General features: G+C 35.9%; 1 protein-coding gene across 1 annotated transcript; it reads right to left on the reverse strand.

The window, feature by feature from the left end:
- Positions 1 to 1,260: 1,260 nt before the first annotated feature.
- abcg1 (ATP-binding cassette, sub-family G (WHITE), member 1) lies at positions 1,261 to 21,484 on the reverse strand. Its single transcript, XM_026934921.3, has 15 exons — positions 21,289 to 21,484; positions 20,297 to 20,540; positions 14,751 to 14,868; positions 13,395 to 13,527; positions 12,922 to 12,972; positions 11,937 to 12,082; positions 9,647 to 9,770; positions 9,213 to 9,327; positions 8,808 to 8,956; positions 8,576 to 8,677; positions 6,335 to 6,503; positions 5,929 to 6,029; positions 5,073 to 5,231; positions 4,850 to 4,968; positions 1,261 to 4,425 (listed from the first exon to the last, which is right to left on the reverse strand). Exons 1-15 carry the CDS (start codon positions 21,346 to 21,348, stop codon positions 4,197 to 4,199), a joined length of 2,019 nt encoding a protein of 672 aa, XP_026790722.3. The 5' UTR covers positions 21,349 to 21,484; the 3' UTR covers positions 1,261 to 4,196.
- Between the last annotated feature and the right edge of the window lie 849 nt (positions 21,485 to 22,333).

The following is a 22,333-nucleotide window of genomic DNA, read 5'->3' on the forward strand; positions in this document are numbered from 1 at the left end:
AATTCTTTGGGACTGATGCCCCCAGCTGGTCAAGTTCAACTGTGCCATTTTTACTGGTTAGGATAGAAAATTTGGACACAATTCAAATTTGGTGACCCAAGAGATAGATAGATAGATAGATAGATAGATTTTTTATTTTTTTTTTTTGCAAACATATCTTTAATAGTACCCGGTATTCCACATACCTTTTGCTGATCTTTTTATTTGTTTTTCTTTAATTGTATTATCCTACTAAGTTTAAGAACCTTTATCTTTATGTTTTACGGTTCTTCTGTTTTCCAAGAAGAAAGGTATTTTTAGTGTACTCTAATATTTTTAGTGTATTCTAATGTTTGTCTGATTAAAACTGTAGGTATGGTGCTATTGCTCTTCTCCACAACTGGGAGTTTGTTTTTTTTTTTCTTTAGGTGAAATGAACCCAAATTTCATGATGGCTGCACTGTATGTGGGAGATGTACACCCTGATGTGACAGAGCCCATGCTTGTGGAGAAATTTCGCCCTGCATTTACTCCATCTGGCTCTGCAGGGACAGTATGACAAGCTCCTCACTTGGCTATGCTTACATTAACTTTCAGCAGCGGGCTGATGGTACTACAAACCATACAGAACCAGCAAATGGTCACTATACAACTGTGTGTTTGAACAGACAATGGAGAAACAGTCGACCCTTAAAAGTTTCTTCCTAAAAGCAGGCAATTCTGATCAGCTTGATCAAGACAGATAGGAACATGTCACGTAGACATATGATCCTGGTCCAGCTGCAAAGAAACACAAAAGTTGTACATTTGAGACTATGATAACATTTGGGTGCTTCTTTAACTACATTTCAATCTTGTTAAAACAAAGATAAATAAAATGTTATTAGTAGCCGTGTCACAAAGTCATAGTTTTTGTAAGCGGAAAGTTTTCTTGTTCTCTACTGTTTGTTGTGTTATGAGGCCTGTTGATTTATGTTTATTTAGATGTTGACTGTATGCAAAGAAAACTTTAATTAAACGTTAATTATGTCATTCTTTTAAAGCTCAAAATTTCAGCATTTTCACAGCAGTAGTAATTAACATATGACTGGAAATATACTCATTTGTCTGGTAAACTGCATCACTCTCGGACACTGCGACCAGCACCAAAAATTAATTTTGTGTACATATATACACCTGGGTGCATACCACTTTAGTTACACAACACTCAACCCAGTACTCTATATATACACTGTATATAAGCTAATACAGAAACACTACTGGCAATCTTTGCACTCTTTACAAAATTATCTCCTCCTGTGTATACCTAGGCCTAAAAATACTACATCATATGCTTGTTAGTACGTTAGGACCCCATCCAGATTTCACATCTGCTAGATCATGCAATAACACTGCATTTTAGTACCTGCTCTCAAAAATATGCATAATTTGCTCACAGTTGCTTTTAAATAATCAAATAGTAAAGATATTTATTTTTTTGAGTATTGATTTGTTAATGTAATGCATGAAAAAAGAATGTAAAGTATGAATGAAACAATTGTCTTTCTATTTTGTTTATTACTGTGTTTATCATGAAACCTCTTGTATTATGGTTCTACCTATGTCTCAAGTTAAGGTGTGTATTTGCATAATACTATGAGAGCTTACAGTTGGTTTTACTTACAATTAGAAAAAGAACTGTAAAAGACAGTACAAAAGACATAGTTTTTAAAATAATTCAAATTTATTATTATTCTACCCTGTTAAAACATCACAGAAAAGCAACATGCATTCCCTTGAAAAATGAACTGACTACTACAATACAGCCCCAATGACTTAAAGGAAAACAGTTAAAACTATCAGGAGGTTTAGATGGTGTGTGCAAGTTCTAAATAAACATAAAAAAAAAAAAAACCAAGAATAATATGCAGGCAATATACAAAGAAAAATGCAAGACAGATACTCCTAGACAAACCTACCAAAACCTGAAAGAAGACCATTTTGTATCTAAAAAATATGTAAAATCAATGATTGGATTAATATTTCCACATGAAGGTCCACAGCAAATATTTTATATACATATGTAACACAGTTGTAATACTTGGGTTATAACAATCTTGTTTCATGTAAAATGGGAATATCAACTCCTGGCAAAACATATTTGTTTCAGTTACCCAGAATTGTCAACTGTTTTTTTTTTCCTGAATTGATAACCATGTATTATATCCTGTGCCTGTCAATCAAAAACTTTTAACAGTGAAATAAATGCAAAAATCCAAAGATTGAGATAAAGGTTCTTGGTAGATAATATGCTGATATTCTCATAACTGCTCTGTATTCATTCCTACATTTGTGTCACAACCAGCTCATTATGATAAATAAATGTCATTTTTGTTAAAGCTGTCTGTATTAAAATTAGTCAAGAGAACCTAGCATTATAAATCATACAAAACATTACAAACATATCAGAAAAATCTTTTTTTTTTCTATATAAGTGTTTCCAGATTGAAAACAGATTGCTGTGACATAACATGGACATTTAATAAAACATTAATGTGGAATGTCAGTACCCTGGCAAACACTCAAAATGTACTTAAGATGCCAATTTAATAAGGTCCATCTGCATTATTAGCATGGGTGCATGCTTTAGACAAAATTAAAAAAAAAAAAAAAACTCTAGTGATCATTTGACATCAATATGAATCAGGCTAATTTACAAATAGCTAGTCCTGTTTTAAGATGGTTTTCAAAAGGTTACATTTTTTGACATGCAAGCAGCATTTTTATGTAAGTAACTTAAGAAATATTTTGTGTAGATCGGTATATTTTATTCTGTGTGTTTTCTTTTTGGTAAAACTTAATGTGGGCACAATCTTTATTCATTTGAAAACTCAAAATAGCAAATTCAGCACAAAGAGTAAATATTGTGTATTCTATGATTTCTTCACCTTGTGGCCACATTAACCTAACTCATATACTCAATTTGGTACATTGTGCACACAGTGTAATTGATAAGCTTCCAAAGCAAGATGCAGCTGTGTTTAAGAAGGTGTATTTCAGTCCCCATTAAGAATATTATTAAATTAAGGTACTTTGGTATGTGAATGTGTTATTCAGGTATATTACAGACTCAATGAGGATATTGATTGTGTATGAGTTTTACGGTCATCAATATAGTGATTTGGATCCAGTCACTGAATTTCAATGGCATTGGGAGATTGCATGGCTATAGATGTGAATTCCATAAAACAATGCATTAGGCTGCAAATCACTACCCAGTCCCACTTGGGCCACATTACAACTAGTCACAGCTAGTTTAGAGCCTGCCAGAGCCTGCCAGAGCATGCCAGCCGGCCAAGGCCAATTCTGTCTCATTTGGGATTCAGGATGCTACTAAGGCCAGAGTTTAATGTAGTGGTTCAACTCCCAAGTCAGTATCAGCCTGGAAAAACGTCCCAGACATTACGGTAGACATAGCATCCTCCATCCAAGGAAGGCTGGTCACTGAGTTATAAAGAGGGTTCTGTTGATGAGCTTCCACACTTTGCTGTCCAGAATCAAATGCATTTTAAGAATTTGTATGTCCATAAATAGTGAAATACAATTTATAGTGTAACACAGATTTATTATTGAACAGATTTCTGTCATTAGCCTAAAAAAGCATTAAAGCTGGAAAGGTAATTATAGCTTGTGTGCGGCTGTTAATTGAAGTGCAGATTGGTGTGTTCTTTGGTACTGTTGATGACATTTAACTGCAATAAAGTAACCTAAAATAGCAGTGTCCTGAATCAGTTTTTGCATTAACTAGTAGAGACCAGCTCTTAAAATTGTGAAACTCTTTCCTATTTGTCTAATTATTATTCTTATATCCTATTTATTAAAGATAGGATCCATCATACCCAGGCAGACAGAATTATACATACAATGTACACAGCATAACACAAGACAGGATATAAGTCCAACTCCCTGATAAGTGTTCAAACCAACTGTAGATTGTCACATGTACATATACTTATATTGTTAATCCATACGGATATCCATGTCTTTTTTAGTGCAAAATAGTGCACCGAATGTCAGTAGTCTAAACTGTTCAGTGTATTGCTGTCCTGTTTGTGATGGACCTCCACAAAGATAGCAGCCCTTTTCGCAGTGTGAAGAAAGAATCACCCACTTTGGATCTCTATGCTCACTCTTCCTAGGGTGTAAGAGTCTTGTCAAAGTTGTTACTGTCTTGCTGTCTACCTCTCTGCACTGATTTTGTAGCGGAGGACAAAGTAGGCAATAAGACGCAGGGAGACAAAGAAGATGCCCAGCACAATGAAGTCCAGATACAACTCAGCGTTCTCAACATCTAGCTCCTTCAAAATGGCCTTGGATTTTTGGAAGTGGCATGTCTCATCTTTGTCACAGTGTAGGTCCTCACGGTCCAGCCCATAGATGGACAAGATAACTCCTTCAAAACCATACCTGAAAAGCATAAAACAGCTGCATTAGACAACTGCCGACTGACACATAAAAAGAATGATCCCATTCACAGTCTTTATTTTCGCTTGAAGAAAGTCCTCCAGATTTATACTGCACAAACATTGGTACTCTCCAGTGATTGCAAGCAAAATCAGTCATCCCATCTCACACACACACACACACACACACACACACACACACACACACACAATGCTGGTTTGTAGTAAACATCCCCTTAATACATTTTTTTCTATTACCAAAATTATTTGTGTGCTTGACAATGTATTTTAAGATAATTATAAGCCCAGATACTTCACTTTTACATTTTAAAATATTCTTAATAAAGGCAATGTATAAAATAAAAAGAATAAAACTGCCATTACTTTTATTAAAATTGTTTCCCAATACTAAGTATTATAATTCTTACCTGACATAGGAAATGTAAGATATCCACTGGAGGTATTTTGGGATGGTGTCAAAACTGACAAAAAAGCCTGAAAATAGCAGCACAGGTATGGCAGTCACTGGCCCTACAAAAGTGGCCACCTAAAAAATAAAATATTACAAAAAACAATGCATTATTAAGTCAGTAATTACATTAAAACATAATTAAAAGTATTCTGTAAAAGGAGATGCCAATTTAGGATCACCTGCAATGATGTAGACGCTGCCCCAATCAAGAGACCCAAAGACTGTGCCACCAACGACGTCAGCGTACCCAAAGCCAAGAAGAGGATGAACCGAACAGCATCTGATGGTTGAGAGGTCATCCAATAAACAATGCTGCAGTATGCCACTGGGAATACAATCTATAAGCCAGAATCAGTAAAATCAATTATAACTACATTCCATTGTTTCAAGAATTTACAATGTTTTAGTACTCAAAATTTAGGAGTAAAAGCATTTAATCTCTTTAACTGACTCATAACTCTTTAACAAATCGTTGTATTTAAAACCATGTTTTAGCCATTTGTACTTCTTGGCTTGTTCAGGACACGAATTAGACTGCAGCATTCAGATTAACTCACATGTCTGTTTTTCTTCAGAGTTTCATTGTTTTAGGCATGTTTCACAATATTAGAGTGCTGTATCAAAATATTTCAAACCCTACAAGTCTGATATAATCATCAGAAAGATAAAGATCATCTTTATAAAAGATATAAATATATTACAGTAAAAATTTGGATTAGCCCTTGATGTATTAGGGTTCATAATTTAAATAATCAATTTATATCATTGAATGTACATAAATGGTAACAATAAAATGTGTACAAGCTCAACTATGAACAAAAGGATTCAATAAGAAAAAGCTTATTCACCATTCTTGCAACCATTAGTGAATATTAGTTTTAGAGAAAAGCCTTTCTAACAGGGAGTACAGCCTGCTTATATAATGCTACTGCTGGACTTTCCTAAATTGGGAGCACTCTTCTCTGACCTGAGTAAATCCCCTCTGAGCTTCTATAATATGTTAGTGCCATCAAAGCATACTATATGACATTTTACCTGGAATGGGACATCGGCCATAGTCTTTGCTAGGTAGTACGCCTTCAGACTGTACCAGTAATTTAAGTGTTCTCTCAAAAAGACAGCCATCTCAAGAGGAACTAGGATTGAAAATACAAATGAATGTGCAATTAATATTTCTTGATACATAAGAATGAGAATATTCGACTGTTAAGCACAGAATTATTTAGCTTGAGAATATGCAGGAGATCTGATGACATGTTATTACTATCAGATAAAATTACTCATGATACAAAAGCATCCATGCTGGTTGCAAATAATTACAAATCATGTTTTCAGACATGCAATTAAATAGAAAGATACAGACAGAAAGGTTAGAAAGGTTAATAGATATTTAATAAAAAGACAGAAAATGAATAGATATTTAGCAGTTTAATCCACTCACAGGTAAGCACAGTGGGCATCAGAGCAGCAAACATGAGGAAGAGCATAGAGAAAAAAAGGAAACCAGAGTTGCTGAGGACTTTCTTGGCCTCATTTCCGATGCCGAGGTACAGAAGCCCTATCAGGAGCCCAATTCCGATATGAGAGGTGATGCGCAGGTGGGTCAACACCTAGTCAAAAAAGATAACACTATATGATTTTTTAAATTGTTTTATTATTCATTATGCAAAGATGGGGCATAGAATTTTTTTTTTAAAAACTGTACCCAAACTGCTCCCAAACTGTACTATTCTCCCTGTAAATTCACTGTGCTATTAGGAAGAAATTTATGTTCACTGATCTTTTGGAAATGGTAAAATCCACCAAGTAGCATTTAATATGCTGTTATATTTGTAGATGCCAAGAGTAGTTTTAGTATCTGGTTCAACAAAATGTGATCGTCCTTTTCATACATTTGCTTTTCATACAGTACTGTATTCTACTATCTGCTCATTTGGAACTCATTTCATAGCAACTTTTCACAACCAGCTGCCATTAATAATTAACTCCTAACACCATAGTGGACTCTAGACTCTATTTAGGTTGGATTCAGCCATCTTATTATTCATGACAGCCTCTAAAATGTATAGTCAATCAAACTCAATTCATTGATTTAGTCTGCTTGGCACACACTACAACATGATCTCTCTCTTTTTCTCTCTCTCTCTCTCTCTCTGCCTTCTGCTGGTGGACATTTCTGTGATATTAACGTGGATTTGGTTATACTGAGTTAAAAGTCTGTGTACAGGCAATAGTGCCTGGTTTCAACTGTCTGTGTGGGGTTTCACATGTTCTCCCTGGGCTTCCTCCCACTTCCCAAAAATATAGCAGTAGGTGGATTGCCCCTAGGTGTAAATGAGTGTGCAAATAGGATAAAATGGCTGTTGAAGGTGCATGAATGAATGAGTTAAATGTCTTCCCCTTCATGATGTCCTCACCTGATTGTCTAAATGTAATTCAACAGCCACACTCATTTTTTGTTCATTTGAATTTCTCTGAACTTTTGATGCCAGAAGAACATTGCAGATGTCTTGCAAGTAAGCTAGCCAGAAAGCATCTGGACATGTATTCTCTTAATTTAATAAATAAATGTTGGCTGATAGTGGTGTTTTCTTTTCTAACACTATAGCACTGCAGCAGGTAGATCACCCACACACAAAACAAATGTCGATCAACTATTTTCATTTACGTTTACATTAATTAGGAAGTTAAAACTGTGTTGTTTTGGCCAGGTGAGGAAATGCATGGTTGGATTTTAACTGTGTGAGAATCTCAGCGATTCATCCATTTATTCATTCGTATTTAGAAACCACTTTATCTTACAATGCAGATGATTAAGGGCCTTGCTCAATGACCAAAAAGTGACAACCTGGTGATGCTGGGATTTGATCTTACAACCTTCTGATTAGTTGCCCAAAGCCTTGCCCAAAGCTCCTGAGTCACCCTCAAAATTTATATAGAAGATATTATATTATATTATATTATATTATATTATATTATATTATATTATATTATATTATATTAAAACATTCAGATTACACAAAGTCTCCTCTCATATGCATGCTTCTACTCACTGATCTCAGCTGTTTATGTTTCGTTACTGTAAAGATGTTGGCTTTTTGTGTCAGTGAATTGCTCTGGGCCTACTAAGTCTCATAGCTATTCTTTATTTATTACTATATGTAATAATCTGGAGTAATTATAGCATCTTGGTGAAATAAATATTTAAATAAATGGTGTATTTACTCATTAAGTAAGTTTCTAAGTTTAAGAAATATTGTATAACATACTGTATAATTTTTAATATTCCAACCAACACATTTTGCAATTATAGTCTTAACGTTGGATGTTAAAATATTGTATACAGATTGGAAGGGGCATGTTTTCAGTTAGGTAGAGTGTTCTCACCCTTTGGAAGGCACTTGGACATATTGTCGAAATGCAAAATATATAGGCTAACATCAGGTACACTGTTATTGTATATTTAATAACTGAATGCATATTTGAGTTTATAGCCCTGTGCACTTTGCTCATGTTCATTAGACTTCTGTTTCTGGACTGATTTTTTATTTTTATTTTAACAACCTACTTGATCTATTAGACAGCATATTAAATGATAAAGAATGTGGCAGTTTCATAAAATGCTCCTTCATCAAATGTGATGTGTTACAACATTTGTGCAGTGATCAGCAGTTTTGTTTACCGAATCCCTCATGATGCTTAGGAATGTTCTTTTAAAGAGGATACAGAACTGCGTCTGACAACTGGCAGAGAAGCTGTGACAGCCTTCAGTGGAAGAGGAGTCCTAGAAAAAAATTAAATATACCTCTTATAACACAAATTAACACAATATTCTTATTCTTAAGTGAGCTTACATTAACCTATTTGTTTAGTATCACATTTTGTAGGATATACAGCATTGCCTGTGTTTGTACCTCATCAGATGGTTTATGCCAAAAGAAGGAGTTCAGAGCCCCATCACCATTCATCTCACTTTTATAATCTTTCTCACACTTCCCCTCATTAACAGCTTTCACCAACCGAGCCATGTGGTCACCATAGTCTCCAGAGGCCACTTCCATTACTAAGGGCAAAAAGATGTTCATATATACTACAACCCATCTCTTTCAGAAACATGTGGAACACACTACATGCACTATGTACAATAAAGTATACAGTATAGGGTGTCTACTCCATTTTGTGCAACACAACAACTGCAAAAATGTTGTTATGACATGACTGAGATTTTGTTATGAACATGCATATAAGGATAATCATCATTTATATCTACTGATACACATTTGCTTCTGACTTTTTAACAACAAGGGTGAGTTCCTTACTGAAATCAGCAGGGTTGTGATATGTAGGACAGTTGAGTCCATGTTCCCTTAGATAGGGGATTAGGTTTGATACTTTCCCCTGGTAGATGCACTGACCCTGGCTCAGAACATAAAGCTGTAAAACAATTAAAAACACATGTAAAATAGTGAGATAAAATTGTTTTCATATCTTATCCTTGTATTAGAGTGTTCAATTAAGGACAATGGCAGATCCTGGCATGGGTGGGATGCCCATCCCTGCTCCTGTCTTATTATTTCGCCCAGGCTGCCAAGTAAGCCAGAACTGCCAGTACTGAAGGAATGCTGGAATTTACTAAAGCCTGGATTCTTTATGTTATTATGACTTAACATAATGTTATTATATTATGTTTTTACAACCTCACTTCAACACTTAGCATAATATAGCTTACTTAGTCAAAGTCTCTATAGCTTACTTTGTCAAAGAGCTCAAAGACTTTGGCACTGGGCTGGTGAATGGTGCAGATAACTGTTCGGCCTCCTTCAGCCAGAGCTTTCATCAGTGAGACCACCTGGAAACAGGAGGAGCTATCCAGTCCACTGAAAAGAAAGGGAAATATAAAAAGTCAGAAGTGCCCTTCTGTCCCCACTTGTCTACTTTTTCCACTGAAATCAGTTAAAGAACTGATGCTGTTGAAATGATGACATTGAAGGTGTTGACAGTTTAAACTGTAATCTGTACATACACCATACATATACTCATGGGCGACAAATTGCACTTATTTGGAACTGTATTTTTTGAAGACCTTTGTGTTTGAGATCAAAAGATGAATATGAGAGGAGAGACCAGAATTTCAGCTTTCACATCCTGATATTTACATCTAGATGTGTTAAACAACTTAGCACATGGCACCTTTGGTGGCAGACCACCCAATTCTTAGGTGAGCAAAAGTATTGAAACAGCCAGTCTTAAAGTAAATTAAAATAAATAACACTCAATATTTGGTTGCATATCCTTTGCTTGAAATAACTGCATCAAGCAGGCAACCCACTGATCATCAAATTGTTGTATTCTTTTTTGTGATGCTTTCTCAGACATTTACCACAGCTTCTTTCATTTGTTTTTCGTTTTGGGTTTGGGAGGTTTCTCCCTTCACTCTTCTCTTCAGGAGGTGAAATGCATAGTCAACTGGTTTAAGGTCTGGTGATTGACTTGGCCAGTCTAAAACCTTCCCGTGATGAAGTCCGTTGTGCTGGCAGTGGTTTTGGGTCGTTGTCTTGCCACATGATGAAGATCCTCCCAATTAGATTGGATTCATTTTTCTACAGAATGTTTCTGTAGATTTCTGAATTCACTTTGGCCTTTCCATCACTCTGGTAGAGGTTAATATTGGTACCAGAACTTTTCTGGATCATCTCTGTATTTCTTTGTGAATTCCAATCTGGCTTTCCGATTCTTATTGCTGATGAGTGGTTTGCCTCTTGTGGTATGGCCTCTATATTTCTGCTCTTGAAGTCTTATTTTGAATGGTGGATTGTGATACCTTCACCCCTGAACCTGTGGACGTTGTTGGTGATGACACTGACTGTTGTTTTTGGGTTTTTCTTCACAGCTCTCACAATGTTTCCTTTATTAACTGCTCTTCTTTTCCTTGGCCAACCTGTTCAATATCCAGTTGTTAGTACACCAGTGGTTTCTTTCTTTATCAGAGCATTCCAAATTGTTGTAATGGCTATGCCCAGTGTTTGTGCAATGGGTCTGATAGATTTTCCCCTTTTTCTCAGCTTCGAAACAGCTTGCTTTTCTCCCCTAGACAGCTCTCTGGTCTTCATGTTGGTTTATCCTTTTTAACAAGAAAAAGCAGTCTTCTCAGGCAAGACCAGGGCTCAAATCAAGAGTAGACATTCAGAACTGTGAATTGTTTAAACAATCAATCTAACAGGGCTCACCTGAGCAACAAGAAACACCTGTCAGTCCAATATTATTAATTAATTAATTAATTAATATTATCCAATATTTAATATATATATATATATATATATATATATAATATATACATAGCAAAACATATATATATATATATATATATATATATATATATATATATATATATATATATTTTTTTTTTTTTTTTTTTTTTTTTTTTTTCAGATAGCCTTTAAGAATACCTTTAAGAATATTGAAAAAAAGAAGAATATATTGAAATCATTCTCATGGCTGGATTGGGAAGCTGTCGCAAGGTTGAGATGGACTTTAACAGGAAACATGGCAAGCACATCACACATGACACTGCTGCCAAACTTATTAGCAAATTTAAAAAGACTGGAAGTGTTGTGGACCAAACGAGAATTGGATGTCTAACTGTCGAAGGCACAACCGACGTGGTGCTGGCATACATAGTCCCCTATGTAAGGAGACTTTTGGGACACCCTGAATATTAGATAGGGGAAGCATTTTAATTATATGGCTTAATCAGCAATCAATTATATGGCTTAATCCCCTAGGAGAAACCCACAGGATGAAGAAATAAACAGATTGCTTAATCATCCCCTTAGGGGCCTATGTAGTTATCAAACCTCTCACCACAGCTAACTATAGACACAACCTCTGTTCATATTTATTGTTATTCTCTTTTGATATTTAAAAAACTATATTTGGCTCTAGTGCATGCTACGATGCTCAGTGTGATTAATAAAATAATCCTTATTATATGTGAGGGCACAAAAGAGCATGTATTATGAGTGAATGTTTCTCATGGGGTTCACCTTGTGGGCTCATCAAAAAACATGACAGGTGGGTTGTTGACAAGTTCCAAGGCGATTGCCAAGCGCTTCCTCTGGCCGCCAGAGAGGTTAGATGTGCGTGTTTTAGCACATTCCAACAAGCCAAGTGCAGTCAAGATCTCGCTCACCTTCAAAGACAGAGGCATTATTTAGTATCATATTACAGTCAGTTCCGGACGACTAATGTGATTGGGCAAGCACTGCTCCAAAAGTGGAACACAGCACGATACATTTCACTGTTTGTATCACTTCGCTTCTCTGTGTTTGCTACATAAAATTCCAATTCCAATAATAGTTCATTACACTGAAACTGTTACAACATGCAACGGTCTATCCAGCTGTTGCTTATTTTCTTTGATGGAGCAAAAATTAACAAAATATTTGGCCATACTATGTCTGAAATGTCAGGTACTCTATATTTATTTCTTGTATTTTGAACAGTTGTATAAAAGTAATATCACACTTTCCATTATGCTGTTGTACTAAATATCAGGGGCCTTGTGCCTACATATGAATCACACTGTGTTTAAATAAATAATTTGCTTTATACAAATATTCAATCAGTATTTGGATCATCAGAATTCTAGAAAGGTAAATTAGCTATGACAATACTATTTTCCATTACGGAAGTGGTTTTTACTTATCAGCTTTTGTAACTGAAAATCAAAATCACAGAAATCATAGAAATCAAAATCACAAGTTTAACTGAAACTAGCTGAAACTGGTATACTGGTACTGAAGTACTAGGACATTGATTTCAGCTGACAATATCTCCCAACAAACCTATTTCATTTGGAGAAGGAGAGCATTTCAAATATCTAAATTTTCCTTTAGGTATTCCTATGCAAGTTATGGCACACTCCACTAAAATGTAATAAAAATACAACCCTATGTTCTAAATTCCAGTTCTCTAACATCAGACAACAAGCAGTTAAAGTGTGAAGAGGTTCACACAGTTTTCTCTTACCATCTCTCTCCTGCCTTCTTCCTTTTCCTGTAGTTTCAGATTAGCTGACACCTGAGGAGGCAGAATTCAGGCTTTTTAATCAGAAGATCATCTTTTATGATATAAGACTATGATTCACTTTCTCTCATTTCTGTCAAATATCCATTAAGGTCTGCAATCCATATATATTTAGCCACTGAGAGCTAAATTGTAACTACCCAGCTTGTGAAGGCTAAAAACTGTAATAGTAATAACAAGTAGAAGGTGAAGTATTAATGATACATCTAAAATAAATCTAAACTAAATGTGAAAACTAAGGTGAAAGATATAGGCATGGGTATTATTTAATATACATAATCTGCACAAACTATGTTCTGTGCTTCAGTTTTCTTCATGTATACAATAAATCAGACAAGCAACTGCATAAATAAAAGATATTAAAATCATTTTGTTGCTTTCACAGAAAACACATTGAAGTTTCAGTAGCTCCTTACCATCATGGCCTCCTGGACCGTCAGGTGTGGCAGAAGCATGTCATCTTGCATAATATAACAAGACACTTTCCTAAAGGACCTCAGATCTCTGGGCTGCCCGTTTATGAAGATATCTCCTTTCATTCCTGTTTCCCTAAAACACAAAGCGAACATTTTTGAGCATGTATTTAAACTTTAACCTGTGTCATATGTTAAACCCAAATGTGCATTATAAATATAAACTCAGTGATGTAACCATCATTACTGCTACAGTATAATTTAAAAAAAAATATATTACTGAATCGGGGACAAAAATAATCTATAATACTGGTGTTCTTGAGCTGCTGTGAATCTCATTGATAATCCTGTAATAGTAATTCTCAGTCAGCTCTGTGCTGGGGATGTCGGTTGGAATACTTGTACACCAGATCAGACAAGTCAAATGTCATCGCACCCCAACTTTAGGCATGATCAAACATGTCAGGTGATGCCAATCATGGGAGAGAGAAGGTAAAAGCATAAGAGAGTGAGAGAGCCTGATATAATCACTGAGGTGAAAATGGATTCAGGTGTGATGGAGTCCAATGCTGAGCAATGTGCTGTGACATTACAGAAGCCTTTCTCCTTCAACCAGAAATTATATTTTATCTAGTAAGCAAACATTAGGTGACAGTAGTTCATTCTGTAGGCTATATGCTGTCTATGATGCTGCAGAATGAGCACAGTTAGATTGTGGCATCAGTGAAGCACAAACACTGTTGCTTGATGAAGCAGAGTGATAGACAACTTACTGACAATAGTTAAAAAACAAGCTTTTGTTTTTTTAAAAGTAAAAAGGGTTTTGAACTTTTATTTAATGCTTAGTAAATGTTGATGTGCAGGATGAAGTTTTTTTCATATTGAATGAAGTTTTTCCATAATACTTGTGTGATACCATAATAACAGCAGATTATGCTGCATGCTTGTTGGAACACAGCTTTGAATTCATTGAATTCATATTGAATGTGTATTGACTTTGCACTTGCAGCTGTGAGATTAATCCATGCAGTGGAGTACAAAGTGTTCTTCTCTGAGTAGCTTTCAGTAACAGTTTTCTACCAGACAGGGTAATTATGATGTATTTTCTTTAACATTTATTCTTTACAACAATCAATACATGAAAATACACAGAGATATATGATGAATGATTACTAATCCATTAAAAGGCTTCTAAAAAGGGAATTTACAACGTTAAAATAATGCTTCTATTGCTCCTAGTGCTCGCATTCACAAAACTGCAAACACTTGCTCATATGTGCATACATAAAGAACATACAGCACATGGTGAATAGGCTTGTGTGTATATGTGTGTGAGTGACGTTTCTTTGTTGTGTTCACCTATATCCTGCCAGGATGTTCATAAGCGTTGACTTCCCTGCTCCTGAGGGCCCCATGATGGCCACTAGACCTCCACTGGTAAAGCTGCCAGAGATGCCTTTCAGCAGGGTCTTGTAACCTAAGAAAGACGAGAACAGGCCAATGGGTACCTGTGAGAAACATTTCCCAGTGTTCATAGCAGAGTGCTGTTTTCTCCCCCCATGTCAGGCTCTACCTGAATAAAACATATTCACTTAGCACCTCCTCCTCCTCACATAAGTGGCTCTTTGTGAGTGGGGTGAAAGAAAGCATTTGTTATACACCTTTTGTGTTTCTCAAATTTTTTGCATGATTGCTCCTGTTTGCCTTTTTCCTACAGGATAATTCTCATTCTCACTTGTCATATGACCCTTGCAATTTTTTTCCCCTGGTTCTACTAATCCACATACTTTTGTCCAATTTGACAATAGATTCTGAATTTGATCCAAGGTGTTGAGTGTTGAGACATTTCTAAAGACTTTTCGGCAATGCACATTTTCCTGTAATCTGCATTTGCGTGGGTATGTAGTATGTACATTGTAGGTATGTGTATATACAGTATCTATGTTTTATGTACTGTTAAGAATGAACTGTGTAGGATGTTTTTAATTTCTGTATGTACTGTATTTAATAACAACAAGCTGATGGTTGGAAAGCCCAAGAAAAACTTCCCACAGTGGGACAATAAAGTTTTTCATCATCCCTCTCATCATCATCATTGTGCTATTCAAACCGTATTTTTTCTGTAAGTAGGTTTAAAGGGGAGACTATAGAATACATCAATCAAATAATATAAAACAGTGGCAGTTTGTGAATGTCCGATGGTAACCTGCTATTTGTCTAGCTCAAATGCTAATCCAGTTGATTTCAGTGGCTGCAAGCTTAATTGGATTTGTAGTCTCAATCTGTCCAAGCAATACACAAATATCTCTGACCTTCGCTGTCCTCTTTTAGTATGGGATCCCCGTACTAAAAGGATGGGTTTGCACACTCATAGCCTTGCATCACCATACAAAACAACTATTGCCAGTAAAACAGAAAACAAGTGGACAGTCTCAGTAGATACAGGCAGCATGTTAGGTGAAATAAATAGTGGAGGCATTTGTGTTGAGGCAGAAGGGCTACATTAAGATGAATCACCTTAGAACCCCTGCAATGCCCGGGTCTATGCATACTCCTTTATCTGGATGATTGGCTGACAGTCCCAACAACAGTCGTTTAGCCCCAAAAAAAATTTCACATGTGGAAGCACTAGGACTAAATTCAATCACAAAAAGAGTCACTTGATTCCTTCATAAAGTTTTCAAAGGCATTATATCACAGAAAGTCATTGGATTATTATTTTTAAGTCTGACTTGTTATTTTCTCTTTATATTTTTAACTGTGAGGTGTTTGTGTTTTTTGCTAGCAGGAGAGTTGTATAACAACTCTGTGCCAAACTTTATTTTACTCGGATTTGTCACTGTTTCCACAGTTACTACATGTTCTTGATTCTGAACAGAACATCTGTCATCTGTGCATGCTAATTAATCTGCTTGGTAAAAAAAATTTTACTGTCAGCCAGATTGCACCTCAGCTGATGTGAGTAGTGCAGCAGGTGGTAGGATTTGTAACAAATAGCACACACTACAGTTATAGTATTGAGGTGTGTTGCACCACTGTGAAGCACATTACATTCCAACATAACCTACATACAAAATTAAAGATTTTGTTTTTGAAAGTCAGTAACAACTGTTTTTTTTTTTGGATGGGTTGTTAAACCTACTTGCACTCTTTTAATGCACATTCTAATCTTTAAGCATAAATGTTGCAGGTAGCTAGATACTCTCTACTGTAAATATTTCTTCTGTGCTATCCATGGCATCTGGTTCCCTGTGCCACATCAACAAACTGTCATTTCTTGTACCAAATGAGGTGACATCTCAGCTACAAGTCACACAAATTAATGGAAAAGGTGAAGACATTTGTCACATTTGCTTGATGTGTCAATGATGGACACATAAAACTAAAAACTGCTTGGCACTGCAAGCTCTTACATCAGCATTTAGTCTTGGAAATACACTTGAAACTGGGGGGGATCACCTGGTGCATAAAAAAATAGATTACGTAGACCGAAGCTGTTGAGATGCTACACTTAGTGCAGTACATTACTTACTTTAGTGGCCATGTAGACAATTTTGTTTTTATAGAACCTTTAACAGAGGTTGGAAAGCAATTCTCTGAAAAAATATTTTAACAGATAGAGTGTGGGTATATGAAAAGTTGGAGAATAAGACTTTACCAGCCTTATTATCTGATCAGTCTCATTTTCTTTCCATCCTACAACACCACATGGCACATCTACAGTGCTAATGTCCTGAACATAAGGCCCATATCTGGGGCAATTGGAGATAAAACTTAGTTTGAATTGACAGGAATTAACCTCTGATAATATTCTGAAAGATATTCATGCCTTGCAGTGTTGCCTAAGAGAAAATTTTATATTTCTTAGAAGCAGGTTAGGTGATCATGAACCTTGTAAAAATGGATTGTATATGAACCATATTGAAAATAACCCAGTATTTTTTATAGCCAAATCACATGCATGGAGATATACATCCTGAAATCTGAATGTCGTCTTACAGTCAGTGTAGCAGCATGTCCATCTTAAAATGTTTACTGAAGAACTATGAAAACGATTACCTAAAATGTCAGTAAATCACAACCTATGATTAAAATGTGCATGCATCCAGATAAAAATCTTGAAACTTAAAAGTTTCATTACAACACTTATTAAATCATTTTGTGCATTTGCAGCATGTGCATTTGCAAATGCAAAATATCCATTGAAGAATTAATCACTATCTGACTGTAAATCTCTTTTTAAACACTGTAGAATCACAACACGAGCCACAAAATATTACACTTCATGCAATTAAACATCAAGTTACCTGGCAACCAAACAAGGCCATCCTACACAGCATCACTCTGTACTGCTCTTATCTCTAGTTTCATCCTAATTGGAGAGGCCCAACCCAATCCCTGAGCTCATAACTGGGGTTAATACAGTTTGTTGACCGACAGTTACCAACTGAGCTATGAGCACGGATCAGGGTCGCTGACACTACTGTAGCCAGATCTCACTTTCCACTAAGTATGGATTACAAAGATTTGTTAGACAGCTGAAAGGCATTGGATACAGTTGCAGTCAGTTAGGGATGAGGAACCAGTGAAGGATAGGTGTCTTAGATGTTTTGGTCCAATGAAGTAATTACTGATCAATAGTATTTCCATATAGTTCCATAAAGCATTTTTTGTTGGGTCTTTCCCTTAACACTATGAGCTAATAAAACATACAAGATAACTCCTAAACAAGACAGTAAAATGAATGTTTTTATCTTTGTGTCAGATTCATAACAGAGCTCTAAGTACATGAATTTATGGGTATTAATCTGATTAAAAAAACTCGTGTAAAGTCATTATTAATTGGAGGTGGATAATGTATACAATATAGTTGCTTGTAAACTTAAACTTGTGGCATTTAGACATCTACAAATAACATAAGATTCAATGTTTATATAAAATAAGACCAATAATGATCCAGTCATGAAAATTATGTAGTTATTTATTACCATGACCACAATAAATGTGTTATTAATTGGAAAGGATGTATAGTCCTATTTCTCTGGTTTGCATGTAGTCCCAGCATTTATTCGCTAAGACCGCCATAGTGTACTCTAGCTACAGTACAAGAAGGTTATACTGGTCCTCTCCACTATGTTCACCAAATGAAACATCATGCTAACCTCTGCTATTCCGGACCATTTTCGTACAAGCTCTATACCAGCCCCAGGGTTTTATCTCTGGAGTTGCATGCCTAATGTCCTGGCAGTACTTTCACATTGGCTTTAAAGAAGAAAGGGTTCAAAAGATTCGATAGCCATCTATGAAAGGTGAAGAAGAATCATATTGTGTAGCCAACTGTGTGAGCCAACCAGTCACAGAGATATTCATGAATATTTCATAACAACAAGATTATGTACAGAGTAATAGTACGACAACTGTACATACAGCATATTTGAACCAGACCTAAATTGCAGCAGGACTTGAGGGATGAGTAATACCCAAAGGTGCCTAAATTCTAGAAGGCATCACAGAAACTACAAGACAATAAGAAAGAAACTGATCATGAATAGAGGGCATATCAGGTATGGGTTCATGTCACTCTTTCCAAAACCTGGGAGTCAAACAGGATGATTTATACTATTGTATCTGTGAATCTGCAAATATGTGTGGGTGTCACGGGGACATTCACATTATGTGTAACAATGCTAGCAGACACCTTGGTGACTAGGGGCCTAGTACTAAACCAGAATCTAGAGCAAAAAATAGTAAGTAAGTAAGTAAGTGTTTACACTCTACTGAGCATTTGTAGCAATATTACACTGAAATTTGTCTCAAATTGCCTTCTGTTTTCACCAATTCAATTGGCCAATTGGCTATCACCTGCCAAGACTTCACTGCCACCTTACAGTTTTTGTAATGTTTTGAAGATGGCCTGTAGAAGTGCTATCTTCACTAGTGCTGCACTAGCTCTCAATTGGGTCTCATCCTAAATTCAATACTACCATGTATACTCTCCTGCTCAACCAATCAGTGCTGATGCACAGCACCACAGATTCACCCAACATGTTTTAAGATATTGGAAGTGTGCTACTCTTAAACTAAATGTATGTAAATTCAGTATCAAAAATGCCAACAGTCTTCCCTAATATGTTCTGCCCAAAATGCTGCACGGATGACAGCAGGAAAATCATACTGTACAGATCAAGTTCCAGGCAGCCTATTCTTGGCTGATACATGTTGTACAAGAGCTAAAAAAAAAAAAAAAATCAACAACAAAAAAGCCCCTTTCGACTTATTTTAATAATTAGCTTCTAAATATTGTCTTCTGCCTGATTTGATTTGGGCATTATTATATTTACTACATGTGGTGTCAAGATTACCAAAGTACCAATCAGAATTATTCATTTGCTTACATTAACTCCCCATTTAGTATAACCAGAAAAACTGAACTGAATTCTTCTGTTTTGCCCTAGTTCAGATCCCAGAATGACCAGAGTCACTGTTGGAGCTTTGATTATAGCTCCAACTGTTCAACTACAATATATGCTGGGACCATATCCTGGTTTACTTGTGAGTCTTTTTGGATGAAAGAATCTACCAAATGGCTAAATGCAATGTGCACGTTACATTATATTTTAAATATATAGTACTTATAAAATGGGACAAGTACAGTTCGAGATTGAAGTCACCCTAAACTTTATTTTCACAGGTTTTAACATTTCATCACTCACATTCCAGTGTGCAAATGCAGGTCGTGCAAATAATGATTCAATATTCAAAATATTTTTTCAAAAATTATGTTTCAATACAGATAAAATGACGGTCTTTTATACAAATGACTTTAAAATCAGACTAAATTATGCTCTCATAACAAAGTGCCCTTCAGTCAAGATTCAGTTTGTATTCATGAAATTAAACAATACCTTTCTTTCTCCACCATGGTCCCTCAGGAACTGAGTATGAGAGGTCTCTGAATTCAATATTGACTGCTAGTCTGCGGGGCAGGTAAGAGAAGCACTGTGCCTCTGTTAGGTTGTTCTCCACTTTTTTCAGGTGTGCATGTAACAGTGGGGTCTGTTGGCTGCCAGTGTGATTGGTCATTACATCATCAATGGAAACACACACTGTCCTGGTGTCCAACATGAGATCAGGAGGTCCATTGGTGTTCTGAGATAGGAACATAAAAAACAGGGTATAAAAAAATTCACTGTACAGTCAAACAGTTAAAGTAGAGACTGCTCTCCTTTGTATTGTGATTCTGGTGTGTTCAGTAATCATGCTGAACACTGTCCGGGAAGTGTGGATGGCTAACTGCAAAGAGACATGCAGGTGTCTAATCCCTATCCCTCTGGTCACAGAAGACATATGGGGTTACTATCAGCCAAATCTTCCAAAGGAAAACATCCCGTCTATAGCTTATGCTTGAATGAAATGAATCTACTGCTGTGTCATATCACAGAATGGTTCTCTGAAAACTGATATGTGTTGTCTTTTTTTCTATGTACAGCATATCACCTATCAAGCAAAGACAGTCTACAGTGGATACATAAAAAAATGTAATAGAATGGACTATATCAGGATGTGAGTGGACACATAAGATTTTTGAATTATATAACATTTTATTGTACAAATAAATCGCTTTAACTATTACTTTTAATATTAAAAGTGATTTCTTTATACAATAAACAGTTATATAATACTATACTTATTCTTATGCATTTTTCTAAAAGGTCCAGTGTTGTTCTTTATTTCCAGTCTCAAAGGAGGTAACTCAAGTTCATCTGATCAGCACAGACACTATCCAAACAGCTACTGTTTCACCGTTTCAGGTATCTTATAATGGTGCACATCAGACGGTTTTATCTAACCAGACATAAACATCCACACAGAGGTAAACACTGCTTGTCTTTCTTACCATTATGATAGAGTTGGTCACAGTATTGCTGACTGAGAAGGCTGCCATAAGATATGCCATTCCTCCCGCGTGCACCCCTGAGTAACTGGCCAGGTGGGAAGAAATCTCGCGCGTGATCCCTCAGCGCGCGCTCTCCCTCACTTTCTCACGCGCTCTGTTTACAACTTGCGGCTCGGGCTTGACGCGGTGACGTCACCCACTGGCTCGCTGGAGGGTGAGGATTTTAATACAAGTTCGCATGATCATCTTCATCATCTACTGTTTAATCTTGCTTAATGATGATACTGAAATACAGGATGATTAATTATGATAAATCTCGGCGTCAGTTAGCCATGATATTACAAAATATTTCTTGATTAAAGTGGGATGTTAGGCTGTGTTCAAACTATAAGTGGCTCAGATCTGATCTGTTGTCTCATGTGTGGAACACGTTTGTCTTTTTCATGACAGTTTGAACAGCAAAAATCACATGGAGTCTAACATTTTAATTCTCTTTTGGGAATTAACTGAAGCTCTTGGCCTGTATGTGTGTGAGTTTAGGCGTTGTGCTGCTGCCGCATGACTGCTTATTCCTGCCGCATGAATAAGCCGGTGTACAGCTGTTCCTAATAATTACAAACCTCATGATATTAAAGGCCTACAAAGTAGAAGTTTATTTATTTAATTTTTCAATTCTAATTGTTTAAAATAATGTCCATGTAACTTACGTTGCCTTTTTTATTTCTTTTTTTGAATTTACAGATGACAGTGGTGATCAAAAGTTGAAAAATGTATCAGTTTCCACAGTTACTGTTTATTTTTAATGATAGTATTCTTTTATCTATGAAAATGTTTTCATCTTTCTTTTTAATTAAAATGATAATTAATGTTTTGAATGTCCTGAGATTCATGCTAATGTTGTTTATGTAAACAATTAAACAATGGCTCAACAAAAACATGGATTGTGCGCTGATTATTTATTTATATAGACTGGTTGGTTTATTTATGATTAATGATGCATGAATGTATGAATATGTAATATAAATGATGAAAACTGAGGTTAAGA

Source organism: Pangasianodon hypophthalmus, chromosome 14 (genome assembly GCF_027358585.1).
Source record: "Pangasianodon hypophthalmus isolate fPanHyp1 chromosome 14, fPanHyp1.pri, whole genome shotgun sequence".
Taxonomy (NCBI): domain Eukaryota; kingdom Metazoa; phylum Chordata; class Actinopteri; order Siluriformes; family Pangasiidae; genus Pangasianodon; species Pangasianodon hypophthalmus.

Bases quoted from the DNA above. Each gene is read 5' to 3' on its own strand.
- abcg1 (XM_026934921.3), bottom strand. From the start codon at position 21,348: ATGGCATATCTTATGGCAGCCTTCTCAGTCAGCAATACTGTGACCAAC. The intron at 14,869-20,296 runs GTATTGTTTAAT...CGTCTTTCTTAG, and splicing joins ACCATGGTGGAGAAAGAAAG to GTTACAAGACCCTGCTGAAA. The intron at 8,957-9,212 runs GTAAGGAACTCA...TTTTGCCCTTAG, and splicing joins TCACAACCCTGCTGATTTCA to TAATGGAAGTGGCCTCTGGA.